The 19,825-nt window shown below is 40.7% G+C and overlaps 2 protein-coding genes across 3 annotated transcripts; one reads left to right on the top strand and one right to left on the bottom strand.

Annotated features, from left to right (window-relative positions):
- The first annotated feature begins 125 nt into the window (after positions 1-125).
- On the top strand, positions 126-7,113 carry irf3 (interferon regulatory factor 3). Of its 2 annotated transcripts, none has more exons than XM_039788079.1 (11): positions 126-328; positions 1,173-1,339; positions 1,529-1,700; positions 2,144-2,217; positions 2,309-2,369; positions 2,522-2,587; positions 2,707-2,943; positions 3,191-3,281; positions 3,976-4,265; positions 4,374-4,492; positions 5,642-7,113. In XM_039788079.1, the coding sequence occupies exons 2-11, from the start codon at positions 1,175-1,177 to the stop codon at positions 5,753-5,755; spliced, it is 1,389 nt and encodes a 462-aa protein (XP_039644013.1). In that variant the 5' UTR covers positions 126-328; positions 1,173-1,174; the 3' UTR covers positions 5,756-7,113. The 2 variants fall into 2 exon arrangements, with proteins under 2 accessions (XP_039644013.1, XP_039644012.1); XM_039788078.1 differs by having other exon boundaries at positions 2,519-2,587.
- LOC120550993 (synembryn-A-like) lies at positions 6,770-14,889 on the bottom strand. Its single transcript, XM_039788065.1, is given in 16 exon segments — positions 6,770-7,277; positions 7,476-7,755; positions 8,174-8,318; positions 8,435-8,530; positions 8,680-8,830; positions 9,327-9,421; positions 9,570-9,758; positions 11,050-11,185; positions 11,767-12,053; positions 12,056-12,355; positions 12,461-12,550; positions 12,665-12,682; positions 13,909-13,956; positions 14,047-14,137; positions 14,532-14,544; positions 14,651-14,889. Coding segments are annotated over 14 exon segments (2,067 nt in total). The 5' UTR covers position 14,137; positions 14,532-14,544; positions 14,651-14,889; the 3' UTR covers positions 6,770-7,135.
- Positions 14,890-19,825: the final 4,936 nt, after the last annotated feature.

Genomic DNA, 19,825 nt, shown 5'->3' with positions numbered 1-19,825 from the left:
ATGTTATTGAGGGTCCTCATAAGTATAGAAATATGCAGGTGTCGTGTGGTTGTGTCTTTGACCCCACCTAGCGGGACCTAGCGGGATTTACCAAACTCGCTGACGTCACATCTGGAAAACGAAACTGACTCGAGAGTTTCCCGAGAAACCGAGAGAGGCCTGAGAACAGAAAGCGGCCGGTCTCCTGACCGTATTTAAGGAATTGGCAGCTGGGATTGAATGACACACACCTTCAGTTCTTAGTTACAGCCATCATCCTCCATCATATTTCTGACTTTTCTTTCCCCTGAAAACGACTTCACTTGAACTCAACACGCCCCGGCTAAAGGTAGGAGAGTTGTTTTTTATATCCGAGCTGTCAGCTGTTGACACATTTAAATGTGACTTTAAATCTTATCTTCTGAAGTTGTTGACAGCCATTAAACCTGTGAACAAATAGGCCTGTGTAACTCCTCACCGGTTGTTTTTCTAGCTCTTCTGTCACACATGTGCACACGCGAATATTTCATTATAGAGGCTACTCAATTTATAGGCCTACTATTCATGCTGTATTGATTTTCTGACGTTTTGGTTGTTCTTGAGTATTTCCACTATCCTCGTTAACTTTTACTTTAAACGACACATTACAAGTAGGCCTAAATTACTATCGAGTATTTGGGGTATTGAGTGCTGAACTGCACCTGGCCTCACCTTCGCCTAGCAGCTTCCTCTTTCTTGCATTTCAGAAATTGCCAAAATAAGCAGATCTGTCCAGCTGTACCATAATACTGCAGAATTCAGGATGTTGTGTGTTGCTTATTTTTCTTATACCTTCTATGATGTAGTGAGTGGGAAAAGACAGAAGGAGTAATCCCTCATTTTAATAAATTGTACACGCATTAGAAATAGATTTTCTACATTTTAATGAAGAGTTTGTGTAAACATGCAGAGGTTAAGTTGCTTTGTATTCTATCAATTAATATGTACCTATAATAAATACATATGAATAATTACGGTGATTAAACATCCAGCCTGGCTCAGCTGCTTTTATTGAAATGAAGCATGTGAATAAGTCTTCCACCAACATTATTCAATGATGAAGATCTGGGAATCATGTTACTGATGATCAGGGATGCCAAATGCAGCACTGCATGGTGACACTGTTGACATGAAAGTTTTTCTTGCTCCTGCAGAAATGTCTCATTCTAAGCCACTGCTAATCCCGTGGCTGCGTACCAAGATTGACAGCGGAAGGTATCCCGGTGTCCACTGGACAAACCTGGAGCGGACAGAGTTCGCCATCCCATGGAAACATGCTTTAAGACAGGACTCCTCCGACACTGACATCCTCATCTTTAAGGTAATGAACAGTCATCGTTAAAAATATCAGTGGCAGTATTGTAGAAAGTAGCACTTTGGGAGTGATTTGTCAATGAAAAGTGCTTTACAAATAAAATGTATTATTATTATTAAGTAATCACATATATGGGATCTTAGTCTGTTCATATAGTGTATTGCTTCCTGTCTTCAACCTGTGTCTTCCCTGTAGGCCTGGGCAGAGGTGAGTGGCAATGGCCGGGCTCATGGAGACCCCTCAGTCTGGAAGAGGAACTTCCGCAGCGCCCTCCGAGCCAAAGGCTTCAAAATGGTCTCTGACAACAAGAACGACGCTGCTAACCCCCATAAAGTGTTTTGCTGGCCGGCTGAGTCACCATCAGGAGGTGAGGATCCACCAGGGCGCCTGTAGACAAATCACCATTTGGTCCTTTATTGTAGTATATACCAGGCAAGTTAAACTATTTCCTCTGATGAACCGTACTAAAGATCACCTACTACCACAACAATGTAATGACATGTGTATGTGACATGTATTCACTGGCACCTGGCATTAAATGGAATTGAAAGTGATAGAGTGCCTTTCTGTCAGTGTGGCCACATACGGCACATATTTGATCACCCCGCATTACTTTCTATCGTGCATACATTTATGTCTGGATTTCATGTTTCTGTGGTTGAAATTTGTCGAAGTAATATGCAAATACCGAGCCGATACCATTTGTAAAGGGGATTATCAGATTAAAGAGATGTGTCTGATGAGAGTAAATGATTAAAAGATAGCAAGCTGCAACTAAACTAACTAAGCATTTTGCTTTCACTCTCAAAGCTACCTCTTCTGCTGGATCCCAGGACCAAGATGACCCCGATTTGTTTGAGGATTATCCCCTTCCTACACAAGACGTAAGCGACTGTGCTTGTGTGTTTGTAGGAACGTACAGGAAGTAAAATATAAATGCTGTGTAATTATATGATTGTGTCTGTGATATCTTAGAGCCCGGTCATCCCAAGCTTTGATGACCATCTCTATCTCCCAGAAGACACTGTGTTTTTAGGTAAGGGACTATTTATTATCTCCTGGCATGAATGTTTTGTATCTCAGAATCTACATTTATCCATATATTCAAGAAATGGCAATTCATTTGATAGCTAGGAATGTGGAATCACTTTTCTGAATATTTCTAAACTAACTAAAATTTGCCAGCAGAATCCTCTGCCAGCCATGATATTCTCCAGGAGTGTCTAATGGGACTAAACATTGGCCCTGAAACAGGTAGACTTATCAGCTCTGCTCATCATTTCCTCCTCCCTGCTTCAGTGGGAGCTGAAAACAACATTATCAGAGGGACTTTCTCTCGAAACAGTTTTACAGTTTCTCCAACTTTTCCACAGAGGGCTTTGAGCCTCCTGCTGAGCAACAACAGCTCCAAAACCCAGTTGTGATTGGTGGACACGCGTTGCCTGAGCAACAGCAGTATCCAGTAATGTTTGAGGGTTCAGTCGGTGAAGCTGGGTTGCCTGAGCAACCGGCACATCCAATGGAGGGAGCCATAGGAGGGGCCTATGATGAGCATCTGGCAGAGCAGTTCCTACATACAATGACCCAGACCAGTTTTGGAGATAATTTCAGTAGGTTGATGGATGTTACTGTAAAAAGGAAATGTTTATTTTACACAGACACTCAAAAATGACATTGTTCACCAAATATCAACATCTAATATCTTCAATAAGGCTATTAAAAACAATGTGGCCTGTCAATATGAATAATATCATTCACGATTTGCAATTTAAATAACGTGTATAAACAGGAATACAGTTAAGAGTGGAGCCGTTAAATGCATTTTCTCATACGCTTCTCCTCTTTCTGAATCCATAGAGACTCAATTCAGGATATTAGTGTACTACAGAGGGGTGATGGTGTCCGAGCAGGAGGTTCAGAATGAAGTTGGAATCCGCTTAGTCTACAGGTAACATCGAAATAAAGCTTTCATCAAAGGGAACGTGTCTAACAAATGTTCAATATCTCCAGTTTGGCTTCAAATTGACTGTCACAGTTAAAGGAATAGTTTGATCTTTCAGGAAACACATTATTTACTTTCTTGCCGAGAGTGAGAGATGAGAAGATTGTTAGCACTCTTGTGTTCGTACGGTAAGTATGTAGCTGGAGCCTATTAGCTTAGCTTAGCATAAAGACTGGAAACAGTGGGAAACAGCTAGCCTGGCCGACTCTGGCCAGAGGTAACAAAATCTGCTTACCAGCTCTTTTTTTTTTTTTTTTAAATAAATAAATATTAAGGCATACTATGTAAATTTTCCCTCGCCGCGCGAGCTATAGTTCAATGAGACAAGCTGTAGGGGGACCGAAGAGGGAAAAGTTACATAGTATGCCTTTAAAGCTCACCAATATCAGGCTAGCTTTTTCACACGGTTTCCTGTCTTTGTGCTAAGCTAAGCGAAGCTAACTGTCTCCTGGCTGTAGCTACATATTTACCTTGCAGATATGAGAGTGGTATCAATTTCATCTAACCCTAACCGAAGAAAGTGAATAATCGTATTTCCCAAAATGTCAAACTGTTCCTTTAATGTTGTCAGGGCTCTGCCGGGCTATATGACCTGCCTTTCAACTTAAAATCAAATGACTAAATGTTGTCCTCACATCAGGCCCGAACTCAAGGGGACAGTTTTGGATCACGAGTCAGGCCTGTCCCTGGTCTCTCTGCCAAGCCCTGGACTCATGCTGGATCGTACCCAAGCCAATCTGACCCAACGCATCCTGGACAAGCTGGGCGATGGTTTAGACGTGGGGGTGTCAGGCCATGTGGTCTACGGCCAGCGACGGGGCGAAATCAAAGCATTTTGGAGCTTCTCCAAGTTTGACAGGAGCAGGCAGCCGCAAGAGATTTCTAAACTGGAGCCTCAACCAATATACCTCTTCAAGGACTTTGTGCGAGGTGGGTGAAAGGAATAATTCTGTAGGTTTTTGTCAGCATACCTATGAGTACATGTGCTGTATCTTGCATGTTGGCATGATGTAGTGATTGATTGCTCTTTCCCTCTAGGCATATTGGACTTCATTGATGGGAGAAAGTGCCCTCCCTGCTCCCTGTTCTTCTGCCTCGGTGAGAAGTGGCCTGACTCAGACAACAGGCCTTGGGAGAAGAAACTTATCACAGTGGAGGTGAGAGTACCTTTGAATTATTAAAATGCACAGAAAGTGTTGCGCTCTCACAGACCATAAAGCAGTATTTCAGACGTTGTTTTTTTTTTTGCTGCACATACCTATATTAAATTTCATGAGTGATCAAACACCCTAAATTGCTCACTCAATGGAGCTGTTAGTCAGCAGCACTTTTTAAGAGGCAATTTTGTCTCCGTATTGATTAATAGCACTGAGAGAACAAAGCCTGTGGTGACAGCTGATCCCTCGGGTGTAAAAGGTTGTTCTGCTCCCGAGCCTCTACAGAGCAGCGCCTGCTGAGAAATGAAAAAGCTTATAGAAAAAGTTACTTTAAAGAAAACAGCTTGACACCAGCTTTCTCAAATTGAATGGCTTCTCTGAAGCTCAAATTTGCCATCTCGCTCTTGTCATTCTGGTCATTGTGTGACGCCCCCCCCCGCTGTCCTGCGTATAGCTGTGTGATTCTCTCTGCTGACTCGGCAGAGGCATCATTAGTTTAACCTGGAATACCTGGGCGGCCCCAGATTATTTAAGCCTGGCTGCAGTGCAGCAGATCTCTCTCGGCCTGCCTCGCTTGGTTGCTGCTGGTTCAGCTCTCCTTTCTCATCTTTTGGTTTGGTTTGGTTACGGGGCATTATGTTTTTGGTTGTCCGTCCTTCCGTCCCATTCTAGTGAACGCGATATCTCAGGACCCCCTGGAGGGAATTTCTTCAACAAACTTCTTGCACAAACGTCTACTCAAACTCAAAGTTTAACTGATTAGATTTTTGGAGGTCAAAGGTCAAGGTCACTGTGACCTCACAAAACACATTTCTGTCCACAACTCAAGAATGCATACACTAATTATAACAACATTTCACACAAATGTCCAATAGGATAAAATGATGAAGTGAGGGCATTTTTTCTATCCAAAAGGTCAAAGGTCAACTTCACTGCGACGACATAATGTTCTGCAAAAATGCGTTTCTGGCCATAATTGAACGCCATAACTCAAGAACTGAAGGGGAGACATTTGGTCTGAAACTGAATTGGTGACACTCATTTTAAAACTTCATCACGGTATGCCTCCTAATTGTTGTGGCCTAAGAGCCTGGTCATAACAATTGCATCTGACTTTCTGCTCCGTGTTTTTTTATTTTCCTGTGTCAGGTGGTCCTGACTTCAATGGAGCTACTGAAGAATATGGCGGTTGGAGGCGGCGCTTCCTCCCTGCAGTCTGTGGAGCTGCAGATGTCCCTCGAAGAGATGATGGAGATGTACTGACACACTTTGCTTAGCCTGAAGAAAGTCATTGTTTACACTTTTTTTGTAATCTTAACCTTGACAAGAACATCTCAGAAATAATCATGTTACTCCACCAAACAGAATAATAATGCCGGTATTAATATCTGCTCTGGTGTTGGATTTGCTGGCACTGCACAAAGGTGCAGCTTGTACCATGTTTAAACACAAATATGTGCTTTTAAATTAATTTAGGTATTTATACATTTAATAATGAGACTATGATCAGAGTCATCAGACAGGAACTTTTCTTTACATCAGTGATGTTATTGGTGCTAGTGTTTCTGAGAATTAAACCCACTTTTTTAAGATACTTTGCTGCTGTCATTCAGCCCAAGAGACAAACGCTAACTGTTTTCACAGGCTTGTTACTCATTCTGCCCTTGTTAATAATGTTTGTGCTGAAATACAAAAAGAAGTACAATCTTAGTTTCATATAAAACTCAAAATCTGAAATACTGTGTACAATGAAATGAATATAATGTAACAATACCTAAAACCTCCAATCAACAGAAATAATAGTAACGCTTTAAACTTAACTGTTTAGTCAAAGCTACAATCAAACTGGAGTATAAGCTGATTTAACAGTGCAGATGTTTTGATTTTGTATCACAGGAGACAGTTTTAGCACAATATGCACACACACCTGAGCACAATCCGAGACAGTTATGTACCGCTACACACCAGAGGCTCTAGAGAAAACAAGTAAATATGCTGGGAAGATTTTCATCTTCTACTGAAGGGTCACGGCTAACCAATGAGTGTGTGAGAAACGGCTACCACATCCAAGGAAGGCAGCAGGTGTGCAAATTACCTACTCCTGACTTGGAGAGGTAGTGACGAAAAATAACAATACAGGACTCTTTCGAGGCCCTGTAACTGGAATGAGTACACTTTAAATCCTTTGACGAGGATCAATTGGAGGGCAAGTCTGGTGCCTATAGAGGAAACTGAATGAAACTATGCATTAAAATACACATAATATCAGTACAAATATACGGGTTAAAGACTTTATTAAAATATTAGACCATATTGAAACCAATTCCTTATTAGGATCTACTATCAATTCAACTCAAACCAGTGTGACCTTATTCCTGCTCTATATTATTAGTTTGAATCCAAAGAAGAAGAAATGAAAAAAAAGAGCTTTTTATAGCCTTTCTTGAGTTCATTTAGTTTTAGAATGGCTGACTGGGTCTGGCTGAGAACTACACTCTGTATTCATGTTTTTCAATACATTACATTTCATTTATTTTCATTCATATCAAGTATATGTATGCACTGTCAAACTTTAGAAATGTGAAATTTACAAAAGAATATCAATAAATTGAATAAGTGGATTGGTCTCTGTTGTCGGGTGTGTCAGTTCTTCTCTCCTTCCTGTGCCTCTCCGTCATCCTCCGAGCCAGACTTCCCCTGCTCAGTGAGGGAATCTTCCCTCAGCCCCGACATTGGGACCAGCCTTCCCTCTGCATCCACTCCCATCGGCTGGATAATGTTGTCTCTGCAGAACAAATGAGGGTTGAAAAATATGGACAATTTATTTATTAACATTGTTCTTATAGTACTTATTAAATCTTTGTCTGCTCTCAGCCTGCACTGGACACTTAGTGTGGAGTGTCAGAGTAAACCCCTGACAGTCTCTCCTATATCTTTTAACACCTTCAGTGAAAGGTTGTTGATGAGAGGTACTGTATTGTACCTGGACAGCTTGTTGAAGAGCATGAAGAGCCTCTGGGCCTCCACGTCCTTCTCCTCCTCTGTCATGCCCTCCATGGGGTCCGGCTGCTCCACCTCCACCCGCCCCGTCACCGGGTTGATGCGATCTCTGACCTGCCGGTACTCCTCAGTGTCCGAGTCGGAGTCGCTGGAGTACTGGGCGTCAGAGCTGACGATCCTGGAGCCCTTGCCGCCCAGCAGACCCCTGGTGGCCAGCAGGCCCGCTGCGTTACCGTAGCCTGTGTACTTGACAAAGCGGCTCACTGGAAGAAGATGTCAAAGTGATGATCAAAAATGATCAGTGATGAAAACCATTCACTGTTTGCACATCTTTTGTATGTATTTGTGTGTGTGTGCAGAAAATAAGAGATGAAAATGAGAAAAACACAACATGTCTTAACACCACAGGGAATCACTGATGTACGGAAGAGGATTAGGGCCACGTGAAAGAATGTTTGAGTTCTGACTTTACAGTCAGAATTTTTTAGAATAAAGTCAGATTTTTCTCAAAATTCTGACTTTGTTCTCAGAATTCTGACTTTAAACTCAGAACTCAATAACATTTTTATGTCCATACTGATGCATTTTATGCAGTCAAGAATTGCTTAAAACCAACAAAATGTATTTGGAATTCTAGTGGAGAGCCCAAAGTTTCAAAACCGTGATAATGTGTTTTCTTACCATTTTCCTTGCAGAGGACGAAGATGAGGTCAGCAGCGCAGTGTTTGAGGTCTGTATCCACGTGAGTCATGAGACGGATCAGACGACTCTTCACCGTGGAGCCTTCCTCTGGCTTGTGTGATGCGTCTCTCAGAGGAGGCAGGATCTAATGGCGAGGAAACATTATCATTTCACTTGTTTTGAGTTCCATTAAAATCCAAATATTGCGAGAAGCACGAAGCCTTCTCAGAGGTGTCATGTTTTGTGGGGTAATGGTATTACTTGTTTCCTGATGTAATGGCGTGTTTCTCTGTGGCCTCTGCAGCTCTCTGTCAGCAGATTGAGGACTGGTGTCAGCTTCTCTTTCATCTTATCACCCTGAGAAGCAAACAAACAAGGTTTTTTTAAAATATTTTTTCACAATCAGCAAACAGTCGCTCTCCTAAACTCAAACTTTCAACATTTTTAGGCGCAAACTCTTTATTTCAGCATTCAACCGCTTCTCCGCATATCACTTTCTGTCTCACCACCTCCAGGCGTCTCTCCATGAACAGCATCAGGGTGTGGACGCAGTCCATGTTGACCCCCTGGCACTGCTTCGAGTTGGGCTGCAGAGGCACCATCAGCAGCACATCGAGACACTGGAGAGGCAGCGCTGACAACAGGTTGACTGTGTGACTGAGACAAGATTACAGGAACAGAGAGTGAGAGTCGATAACAGAGAGCACAGAGGCAAAGTATTATATAAGGGCTCAGTTTGGCATGATGGATTAATATATCAATACGGTAAGTGGTAAAAATGCAAACACATACTACAAATCAAGCTGAGATCAGAATTAAACATTACAAAATGTCTTTACAAAAAAAATATGTAGTGAGACATGAATGTATTATCAGCCCAACTTTTTGTAAATTATACATTAATGAGCCAAGAACGTTAGAGGAATCATCCCTGATACAGAAATCAAATTGTTTCATGAAGATAACAAGATAAAATGGAATTGAAGAATTAAATGTGCATCAATAAAGGTCATTTGAACTGAAACAAAAATGAAACAGGGATAGAATGAGAAAAATGCAGCAACTTTAAATGCATCGTTGTTATTAATGATGACTGATGATGATTGTCACTGCAACTTCCCTCCTATCCGAGCTCACTTTGGTTCATGCTCACCCCTGCAGTTCATCAGTGTCGTCCGGAAGCAGACACTTCTTCAGCAGGCAGAGACGCAGGATCGCCACCAGGTGTCGGTACAGAGCTGCGTCATCCTGAAGGAGGAGAAAAACACAGCACAGATCATTTCTCTCTCCATATACAGTAAGTTACAATCTTATTTTACAGTCTGTGGTTACAATCTATTTTCTGACGTTACACCTGATGGCTGATTTGGTTTATTATGGCCTCATAGTCGCTGACCTCACTTGGCTCCTGCCTGTGGGTGCTGTAGGTGATGTTGAAGAGGATTTTGAGGATCTCTATGATACGCTGAGAGGCTTCCAGTGAGATGGCTGGTGCTGCTGGGTCCAGCACACACTCGTACTGCTCCTTCCACTCAACCTCCAGGCAGCTCTCCAGAGCTGCTGTGAAGATGGACACACCTCCCTCCTGGAAGAGCGACACAAGGTGGAGAACTGAAGTGATGGCATGATGGTGAAAAGAAGATTTAATATAAATTCAGATACAATTTTATAGCTGATATATTTCGATTATTTACCTCACTTTCATCACATTTAGCTCATTTTTCTCACATTTAAGACGCCAATTAGTGTAAAACAACATTTAGATTTAGCATTTAGATTAAACACTTTACTTTTAATTTCACTTTTATAGACATATTGTTGAAAATTGCATATAACAAGTTTACACTAGTTTCTGTCTCAAATGTGAGAAAAATGAGCTAAATGTGAGGAAAGTGAGGCAAGGCAAGGCAGCTTTATTTGTATAGCAAATAAAGCTGAGCTAAATATCAAAATATATCCGCTATAAAATTTTACTTTTTTTTTTATTTGTACATTGTTTTGTATTGTTACATGATATACCACATCTCATAACTAGCATTATATTAATTTCACTACATATTTAAAGATGCAGTAGGTAAGTCTTATAAAACTAACCTTCTGTCACATTTGCTGAAACTGACCCTATGATCCAGTAGAACTACATGAATTATGTAATATTTAAAAACCCAGCTCGTCTGGCACCACCTACAGCCTGTACTGCAATTGGCAAAATTCCACCGCTCCCGGTTGATTTTCTCCAATCAGGGCCACAGGGGGGGTCTATCTGCCTGTCAATCACTGCTCAGGCACGCACACGCATATAAGAGCGTTCTCCCCTCCCCCTTCCCCCTTCCCCGCGCACGAGCTGCAGAAAGGTTTCCCAAAACTCTGGTGAATATTGGAGTGGCTTTTCAGAGGTGGCGTGAGCTGCGGGATTTTAAAGATCTGAAGAACGATGCAGATGTAGCCACATTTCTTCTCGACAGATAACATAATTACCATGAATGATTTATCTTTCACTTGGTTATTAGTAGTCAAAAGTCCACAAAGCTAGGTTGGTGAGGATGATAGTAACGTTAGCACAGTGGTCGGTCTGATATGATGCTGATGTGGCTAACGCTAGCCTGCTAGTTAGCATCGTTTTACTGTTGGTGAGTAAAGTTAACATTGTGTTAGTGTTAGTGTTTAGTTATTGAAAATGTTGTCTGACATGCCGGCAGTTCTGTCAAACTCCCTTGTGTGGGAGGGGCTTAGGAGACGGTTTGGGCTGCAGCAGAAAGGGGGGAGGGACTGAGAAGTTGTCGATGTTCAAATTTGTTGGCAAAGTCCTGGCTCTTCACAATCTTACCTACTGCAGCTTTAATAGAGTAACTCTGTAGTAAGTGAGGTCATGTTACCTGCTGAAGCTGAGTGCTGAGCTCTCGCCGTAGCGCAGTAATGAGGAACATGAGGCGTAGTTCATAGAAGTGAACACTGGAGGGAGCGGAGCCACTGCCACAGGAGGATAGACGCTCTCTGAGGCCACACATGAGTCTGATGGAGAAAATAACAAGAGGTTGTCTGTCTGGAAGTGTGATCATTTGTACAAACTTTTTTCAACTGAATGTTAGTCAGTAATCGTCACCTTCCTAAAATAATTGCCTAAGTCATTTTTTAACAAAAATGATTTTGTTGCCTAAATCATCTCCTCATGGTGCAGGCCACCTCTGGTAAAATTGCCTACATCCTCAGTTGAACAGGTCATGTGATTCTACACCTTTAGTAAAATTGCGTATGTCAAGCATGTGACTTAGGCGGTTTTATTTTTTGTGTTTTCCGAAAAACCTGAAAAAAATGACTTTTAACAAAAATGATTTCTTTGCCTAAATCATCTCCTCATGGTGCTGGCCACCTCTGGTAAAATTGCTTACATCCTCAGTTGAACAGGTCATGTGATTCTACACCTTGTATAACTGCCCATGTAAAGCATGTGACTTAGGCAGTTTTATTTTTTGTGTTATCTGAAAAACCTGAAAAAATGACTTAGGCAATTATTTTAGGACGGTGACGTAATGTAACTACAAAGCCAACAGCTATGTTTAGCAGTATTTTGGGATTGTTGTGAGGAAGCCCACCTGAGAGCACTGAACCTCTCCTGCGCCCAGGTGCTGTTGTACACCACATTACACAACACCTTCATGGCCTCTTTTCTCTGCGCCTCCTCTCCTGACACCACCCCCTCTTCTTCTTCCTCCCCCTCCATCTTGCTCTCTCGGCGGTCCTTCCTCCCTCTCTGCAGCACCTTGTGACGGATGCCGCTACTGTGCATTTCGTTGATGCTGGGCCTGTGGCTGCCAATTCTCGCTCCGCTTGCTGTTCAGATCTCGCTGTTTGGTGGCTTTTCTTTTTTTTTTTTGTTCTCGGATTTTTTTTTTTTTCTTCTACCTCGTCGCCCTGGTCAGTGCGACAATGCAACACTTTGGCCTCAGCGAGAGAAGCGATGATGTTATCGTAGAAATCAGAGTCGGGGTCGCTGGAGTCGTCACCAGCTTCAGTTGTGCTCAGCCCGGCTAGTTTGGCCAGCGTCAGGAGAGCGCTGTCGGTCACCAAGGGGCCCAGGACCTTTTTGTCTCTGGAGAGGATTCTCAGGGTGCGTAGAGATACTCTTAACAGATGGCATTTAACTCCTGTTCTTATGAACCTCACCAGGACAACAACTAAGTTCTGAGGACAGGAACAAAATAGACATTTAGTTTAACAACATTCTGCAACAAAAAAAAAGACAATAGGCCTACCTCTGGGCAAGCAGAAAGTGACAGTGTCAGGCACCTGTCTGAGGATGAGGCCTCGATCCTCCTGGTCGTACTCATCACAGTCGGAGTCAGAATCAGTGTATTCCCTCACTTTATTCTTCCTGAACTGGTACACCAGGGCAAAGAACAAATATGATCAAATACAGTTTATTATGGGGGCTCTCGTATGCGAACAAAAGCAATACTTAAACATGATTTCCAAACAGTGAAAGCCCTGTACCTCTTCTAGTTTTCTTTGCTTTAGGAGGTGGGCAATCCGATTTCAGTGAGCAACGCAGCAGAATAGAGAGAAAATAGTATCAGTGCATATTCATGTCACCAAATAAAGGGCCATATTACACAAAGTGTCATAGTTAACCATTAGTAGTTTTAAAGGTCCCATGACATGGTGCTCTTTTTTATAGACCTTAGTGGTTCCCCTAATACTGTATCTGAAGTCTCTTTCCCAAGCCTTTCAGCCTTGGTGCAGAATTACAGCCACTAGAGCCAGCCCCACAATGAGCTTTCCTTAGTATGTGTCATTTCTGCGTCTGAAGCTATTGAGGAGGAGAGAGGGGGCAAGGTGGAGGGTGGGGATGTGGCCTTGACCAACTGCCACTTTGCTCATTTGAAAGCCATGATGTCTCTCTCTCATGGGTGGGCCAAATTGACAGGTGAGCAGCCTGTTTCAGTGAATCTGAAATCAAATATTTACCAATACATATAGATATAGATTAAAAGAGCAAAAAAAATTAAATTAAAAATTCATATTGTAAATGACAAATCATTTAGATAAAATGTATTTAACATACTGTCATTAATAATTAATTAAAATGTAACCTGACATTTAAAAATAAAATAACTTAACTGAAATTTAATCAAATACAAATCAACTCATATTTAAGACAATTTAATGTAATCATAAATTAAATGTAATTAAAAGGGAATTAAATTAAATTAAATATGTAATTAAATTATTATTAGATTTACATAAAACAATTTAATTACATTTTAATGAATAATATGAATTAAAGGTAATGGATTAGATGAAGATAGATAGATAGATAGATAGATAGATAGATAGATAGATAGATAGATAGATAGATAGATAGAATGTCTGCAAAGGACATAGCTGAAAGTGTTGAATAGATTAACATGGATATTCAATCACTCTGCCTGGGCTCAATCTGTCTGAGTATGCAAGCAGAGAGGATCAGGGACAACTGATGCAGCACAATTACTAATCACAGACAGATGTGCTGTGTTTTTTTTTTTTTTTTTTTTTTTTTTTTGATGTGTTTTTTTTTTTTTTTTTTTTTTTTTTTTTTTTTTTTTGGGGGTTGAGAGTTTTTTTTTTTTTTTTTTGTGGGATGGAGGAGGAGGGTGATGGAGGTTAAGCAGAGGTGAGGTGGAAGGAACACAGGTAGGACATGGGATGTGACACTTTCTCTTAGTTAATGGGTGCAGCAACATAAACCAACTTACTTTCCTTCTGTCCCTCTCCTCTGCATCAAAGAAGAAGCACTGGGCATACTGTAGAGAGAAATGATGACAAAATACTGGTCTGAGCTGCAGGTATTATCCAGACCCAAGAAGGTGTGAATAGCTTCTGTGTGCTGGTACCTCTTTGTTGAACTTCTGCAGCTGTATCTGAACACCGTTCTCATCTCCCTGCTTGATGCACTGGATAATCCCCTCCAGGTCCACATCCATGCTTTTTGCACGTGCACACACACACAAACGCACGCACGCACGCAAGCAAGCACAGGGAGAGGAATAATCATTCAGATTCAGGCCATAACAAAATTAAAGTTACACAACAATAATGATGATGATGGTGGTAAGTGACAGAGTTTAGTCATTGATTAAACACATAGTGAACAAAACCGATCATTTACAGTACATTTGGTCTGTTAATCACCCAAAAAGTGGAAATAAAAACCAATAAATGTGAGATTAACGAGCAGAAATTACAGATTTTCAGTTAAATACTCATCCTGCCATCTGTTTAATCACTGATAAATGTCCTTACTGACATGTATTTTATACACACATAACAAAAGACTGTTGTTACAAGAGTTTAAATCCATACGTTTGTCAAAACTTACCTTTTGCAATTCACTTAATCCGCCAGGTGATGTAAAATGAGTATATAATAAGATAATATACCGTATGTGTGCCAAGATCACCTTAATTCACCAAAGTGCTGTCACTGCTCTGACTTTACCTCAGCTTGCTTCCTGGTGTTTCTCAGTCCACGTAAACTCAGTAAACTCAATACTCTGCTTTAAATTTGCTCAATTCACTTGTTTTCTAGTTTCCCTCATGCACTCAGCATAACTCTGCATCTCTCTCTCTCTCTCTCTCTGTGTCTCTCTCTCTCTCTCTCTTTAATCCAAGAGAGATGCAGAGCCAGGATTATAATCCACTAATGGACTCGAAGCTTATATCTCTTAGTGTTGACCCTCTAACCTCCAGGTTTTCCCACTTGTGCTGCACATCTCTCTCTCTCTTCTCTCTGTGTGTGTCCAGCTTTAACACACTCTTTCACTCAGATCTCTTAATAGCATGAGAATCACTGAAATTCCCATTAACATTTTGTTTTTATCACGCCTCTCTAGCTGTTGCATAACCTCACTGGAGCAATTGATGGCTAAACTGAACTAGAACAAATTTGCTGAGAAATGCATCTGCAGAGTCAACGAAGTTAACATTAATATTTACAGCTGATAAATGTATGTGTTTTTATTTACCAAAATCCTTTCATCATAGAAAATAGAAAAAGTACAGTGAATTCCATGTTGTGCGTAGAGTATTATAATGTTGTTTGTGTCTAGTCCCACAAGATGGGGCTATTTTTATGGTTTAGTCAATCCAACCTTGAAGTCTGACCAGGTTATTTATCTTTTGCATTATAAAACGTTTCCATTGAAAGTAAACTTTAAAATGTTACACTGTTCATAACTACAGATGGTACCAGTCTACATGAGATCAGCTGTAAAAGAAATGCATCTGTAAATTCAAATTATAGCTCAAATTCACATTTTATTCTAGTAGATCTGCTGTTTTTGTTTTCAATGTGGCTAACTTACTTTCAACTGTTGTACACAGTGTACTGTACTGACTGTTCTTGTTGCAAAGTGTCTTAAGTGGCCTGAAAGATGAACTCAGAGAAGATGACATGCGAGTGAATGGCAGTCTTTCCTGGCAGGATGCTCACTCTTGTGCCCCGTAGGTAGAGGAAACAGGGCCGAGGAGGCTGAAGTGAACGGCTGGTGGTTGCAGGTTTACAACAACAGGATGCACATTACGTCAGCGAGAGCAGGAGAAAAGTCAGAGCAGTCTTGACAAAGTGCTCTCAAGGAAGTAGACTCATATTCCTTCAAGACGAATTAGGCACTTGAGCTGTAGGATATCAACAAGTCAGAGCTACAAGAAACCGATGACCCTTTGCAACCTCTAAAAAACAGTGGGGATAAATGACCGTTGTCACTGACGTATATAATCCGGAACTATCTGTTTTAATCATCAGGTAGTGTTGGTAAATGTAACTAAAAAAATATTTTCATATTCATTGAGTAAGGTATTTTCAATGAGGAAGGAGGAGTAGATATGATTGCAATACATTTGAACAAAAGAAATCCCATATCAGACACAAATTGCTATTTACAGCAGAGTATTTTAATATTCCTTAAAAAATGTCTGGAGGCAATCTTTAATAAATTCCATCCATCTTCATCCGCTTATCCGGTGTCGGGTCGCGGGGGGAGCAGCTCCAGCAGAGGACCCCAAACTTCCCTTTCCCGAGCCACATTAACTCTCTTTAATAAATTGACAAATGTAATTCTAATTACTTCTAAATTCCATTGTAGGGAGCAGAACGTGATCCTGATACTCTCCAAGAGGGATGAAATAACATTTTCCAACTTGTTTTTATTATTGTTGTACATTATTGTCGGGCTGCAACTACAAAATGTCAGAAAATAGTCAAAACTAAATGCCCATCATAATGTACTAAAGCCCAAGGGGATGTCATCAAATTAAAGTAATGTTTGTAATATGTGCTTGAAAAATGACTTTAGCAATTAATAAATCTTCTAAATAGTTGCCGATTCATTTTCTCTTTGACTTATCCAATAATTGACTCATTGTTTTAGCCTTTATTAGTGACAACGTTTAGTTTCTTTTAAAGTATATGTTGATTTGGGTTTAAATATTTAAAATATGTTGGTCACAGCCCTGCTTTGTGGCCATTGGTCTTTAGACTTTGTCTCATTGTGACCATATGTCTTTAGACTTTGTCTCATTGTGACCATATGTCTTTATATTAGTTGCCTTTGTTCCAGTGTCTTATTTCTTGAGTTTTTTTTGTTCATGTTTCTTGTTCCATTCATTGTATTATTTTAACTTGTCTGTCCTTACCATTGGTGCCCTTATGTTTCTGTTGCCCTGCATGTCTTTCCCGTTTACACTTGTTTTGTGTCTAGCCTCAGCCTGCCTTTTTGTTCCCAGGCCTTGTTGTCTTGTTACCCAATCAGTGTTTCCCTGGTTATTCCTGTGTACCTGCCCACCTGCTCACTCAAGCGGTGTCTTGTTTCATGAGTAGCTCCATTTTTACCTGTCTGTTCTTTGAGTTAATTGTCGGTTTGTTTGTCATGATTCTCTGTGTTGCTCCTCAGGTTTGCAGTTTGTTCCTGTTTGGATTATAAATAGTTTGCTATTCAGTTCCTGTATCCTGCCTTGTTGCTGTCTTGTCTGCTTTTGGGTCCAAACCTGCTCCAATCCTGACAATGCTCATATATTTGTCATAAAATCACCAATTTGCCTAAAGCTAAGCAGCAGCGCAGATGTACAGGAACTAGTTTACAGAGAACTAGTTCACAGAGAAAATATGCTATTTTGGCAAACAATCTCTGCTGTCATGCAGGTTGCAACATTTAAAGAGGAATTAGGAGGAAATTCACTAAAAACACCATTGCTTGATTGCTTGAGAAATCACAAGACTGCTTTATCATTTCACAGCTAACGCAGACTCACCAGTGATGACTCAGTGCACTACATTGACTACACAGCCTTCCCAGATGTTAGCACAGGAAAGGTACACAATAGACCCAAGGGGGGAAGTTGTGATTCACAGAGGAGAGAGGCTGGGAGAAACAGAGTGTGGAACTTGGAAAACCAAGCGCTGGCTCCCCATGGATTTACTGTATTATTAAAAGATTAAGAATTTACAGGATCATTTCCTGAAGAGATAATAGAATCTGGCCATGTGCCAAACCTTATAAATTCATAAATTCTTATTTCTGTGACCATTTATAAGTGGGCTAACAAAGCTTTACCATTCGTCAATGCTAATATGATATCAGATTATCTGTTGAATTGGGATTTATTATCTTTTAGGAAAGGTGTAAGATCAAGAAGTTGTTTTTGAAACACTGTATGTAGGGGCTGATGTGAGTGAAAAACATTTCAGGAATAAACACGGTGACGGTAAAAGTGACTCAAGGGAAAAAGGCAGAGGAAAAATGGGGCGATAAAGAAAAGCCGGGAGGAGAATTGGGGTTATTTTGGGCTCTGCGTGCTTCCTGCAGGTGATGGAAATGAAAGAATGATTTCTGGAACAATTGCTCAGCAGCAAGTGGAGTGAAGGAGGAGAGGGATGGAGGAGGATGTGGATGAGGGGGGGGTCGGTGGAGCAAAGAGGGAACAACAAGAATTGATGTAAACATCACAGAAGGTATACAAGGTCACCTCGAATATAAGCACAATGTTGTGCTTGGACACTGTTGTTTCAAGGTTGTTTATGTTAGTATCACACACCGATCCTGTAAATAAAGAATAAAACTGACACCATAACATAAAAGTGTGGGAGTTGGTCTGAATAATGAGAAGGTTCCAGACACACCCCCTCACCCTGCCATCACACTATAAAGGACCACAAGTGGAGAGGGGTGACAAACTTGGGCATCCAGCCATCGACAAGAGACTACGAATGGTTAACTCAAAAAGCTGCAGCAGGTTTTGGGATTTTCTTGACGGTGAGTTTCATCCTGCATTCATGATTCTGCTATTTTATAACTCGTCTCTTATTCATAATTCTTATCTTTCTTGACATTTCTTTTTTCACAAAATCCTCTGTGTATTATTATGGTTAACATTGAATTTTACAGACCATTTGTTTGGAATAAGTCTGGTTTAAGTCAGGATGTTTTCCCAAGTATTACTCACTTTCTGGTTTATTTGTCACAGGCCAGTGCGGTATGGAGATAGCCGTTCTGCTGCTGCTGACTGTGCCTTTGAGTGCTGCCACACCAATTAGACCAACACACAGGTCAGTGAAAAACAGCAGTAAATATACAGCTAATGATGTGTCACCCACTGCCTGCTAATCTATCAATGGGATATCAAAACATTTCTGCCTCAAAAAAGAGAAAAGAAAGAAGGAAAAAAAGACTACATATTAGTTTATATATCAAATCGTTGAAAATCTGTTTGTTTGGTTCATGAAATGCCTGTATATTAATAAATACCTTTTTCTGATGGACCCATAGGTCAGACACTGTCCTCTCAGGGGACGCAGTCCATGCTTTGGGGGTGAAAAAGTCAGAGGACACACAGGAGCAGTATGTTCAAGCCCTGAAGATCATCCCATTTCATTCAGAAGACAAACATCTAGACCTGGAGGCCCTGAAACACAGGTACATATACACTCACACTGTAGCATGGGTGGCTGTCAATTACAAACTACAGTACCAGTACAAAGGATAGTTGAAAGCTTTCTTATATCACCCTTCTCAGTAATCCTGTAGGTTACTGATGCAGTATCAGTGCAGCATAAATTCTTCGAAATTGCAGTTTTATGATGTATTTAGAAACCGGACATTATTTTGTAAATGTATGCAATGTTTTAAAGTCTTAACTTTAAATGTGTCCCCCTCTTTCTCTTCTTCATCATTCACAGCATGGCAGGGAAGTTACGTCCACGGCGTGCACCTCAGCGTGGATGCCAGCTCGGGACATGCCAGGTTCACAACCTGGCCAACACTTTGTACCACATCAGCAAAACAAATGGAAAAGATGAGTCGAAAAAGGCCAACGACCCGCAGGGATATGGCAGATAGAGCCAAGAGGAATGATGGCATTTTGGAACTAGAGTTCTCAACATAGTCTCCATCTATTTAAAACCAAATATCTCTTTTATGTTCTGACTGACTGACTGGTACTTATTAAGGATGTATGCTTATTAACCACATAATGTGGATGTGTTAATACTGTGTAAAATGCTTAATCATATTACTTTTTAAAATATTAATTCAATATTTAAATTCATTGTACAATAAATATTTAATATAAACAAGTGTGTGGAGTCACAGTTTATGCATGCATGGATAAACCTTAAGAA

This window comes from Perca fluviatilis, chromosome 21 (assembly GCF_010015445.1).
Source record: "Perca fluviatilis chromosome 21, GENO_Pfluv_1.0, whole genome shotgun sequence".
Lineage (NCBI taxonomy): Eukaryota > Metazoa > Chordata > Actinopteri > Perciformes > Percidae > Perca > Perca fluviatilis.
Note: the sequence above shows the minus strand (reverse complement) of the source record. Positions and strands in the feature narration are given on the sequence as shown.

What these genes read in the sequence shown, in the direction of transcription:
- irf3 (XM_039788078.1), top strand. Translation starts at nt 1,175, where the DNA reads ATGTCTCATTCTAAGCCACTGCTAATCCCGTGGCTGCGTACCAAGATT. An exon ending in ATCCCCTTCCTACACAAGAC is followed by an intron (nt 2,218 to 2,308) that starts GTAAGCGACTGT and finishes GTGATATCTTAG; the next exon opens with AGCCCGGTCATCCCAAGCTT. An exon ending in AGAAGACACTGTGTTTTTAG is followed by an intron (nt 2,370 to 2,518) that starts GTAAGGGACTAT and finishes AAAATTTGCCAG; the next exon opens with CAGAATCCTCTGCCAGCCAT.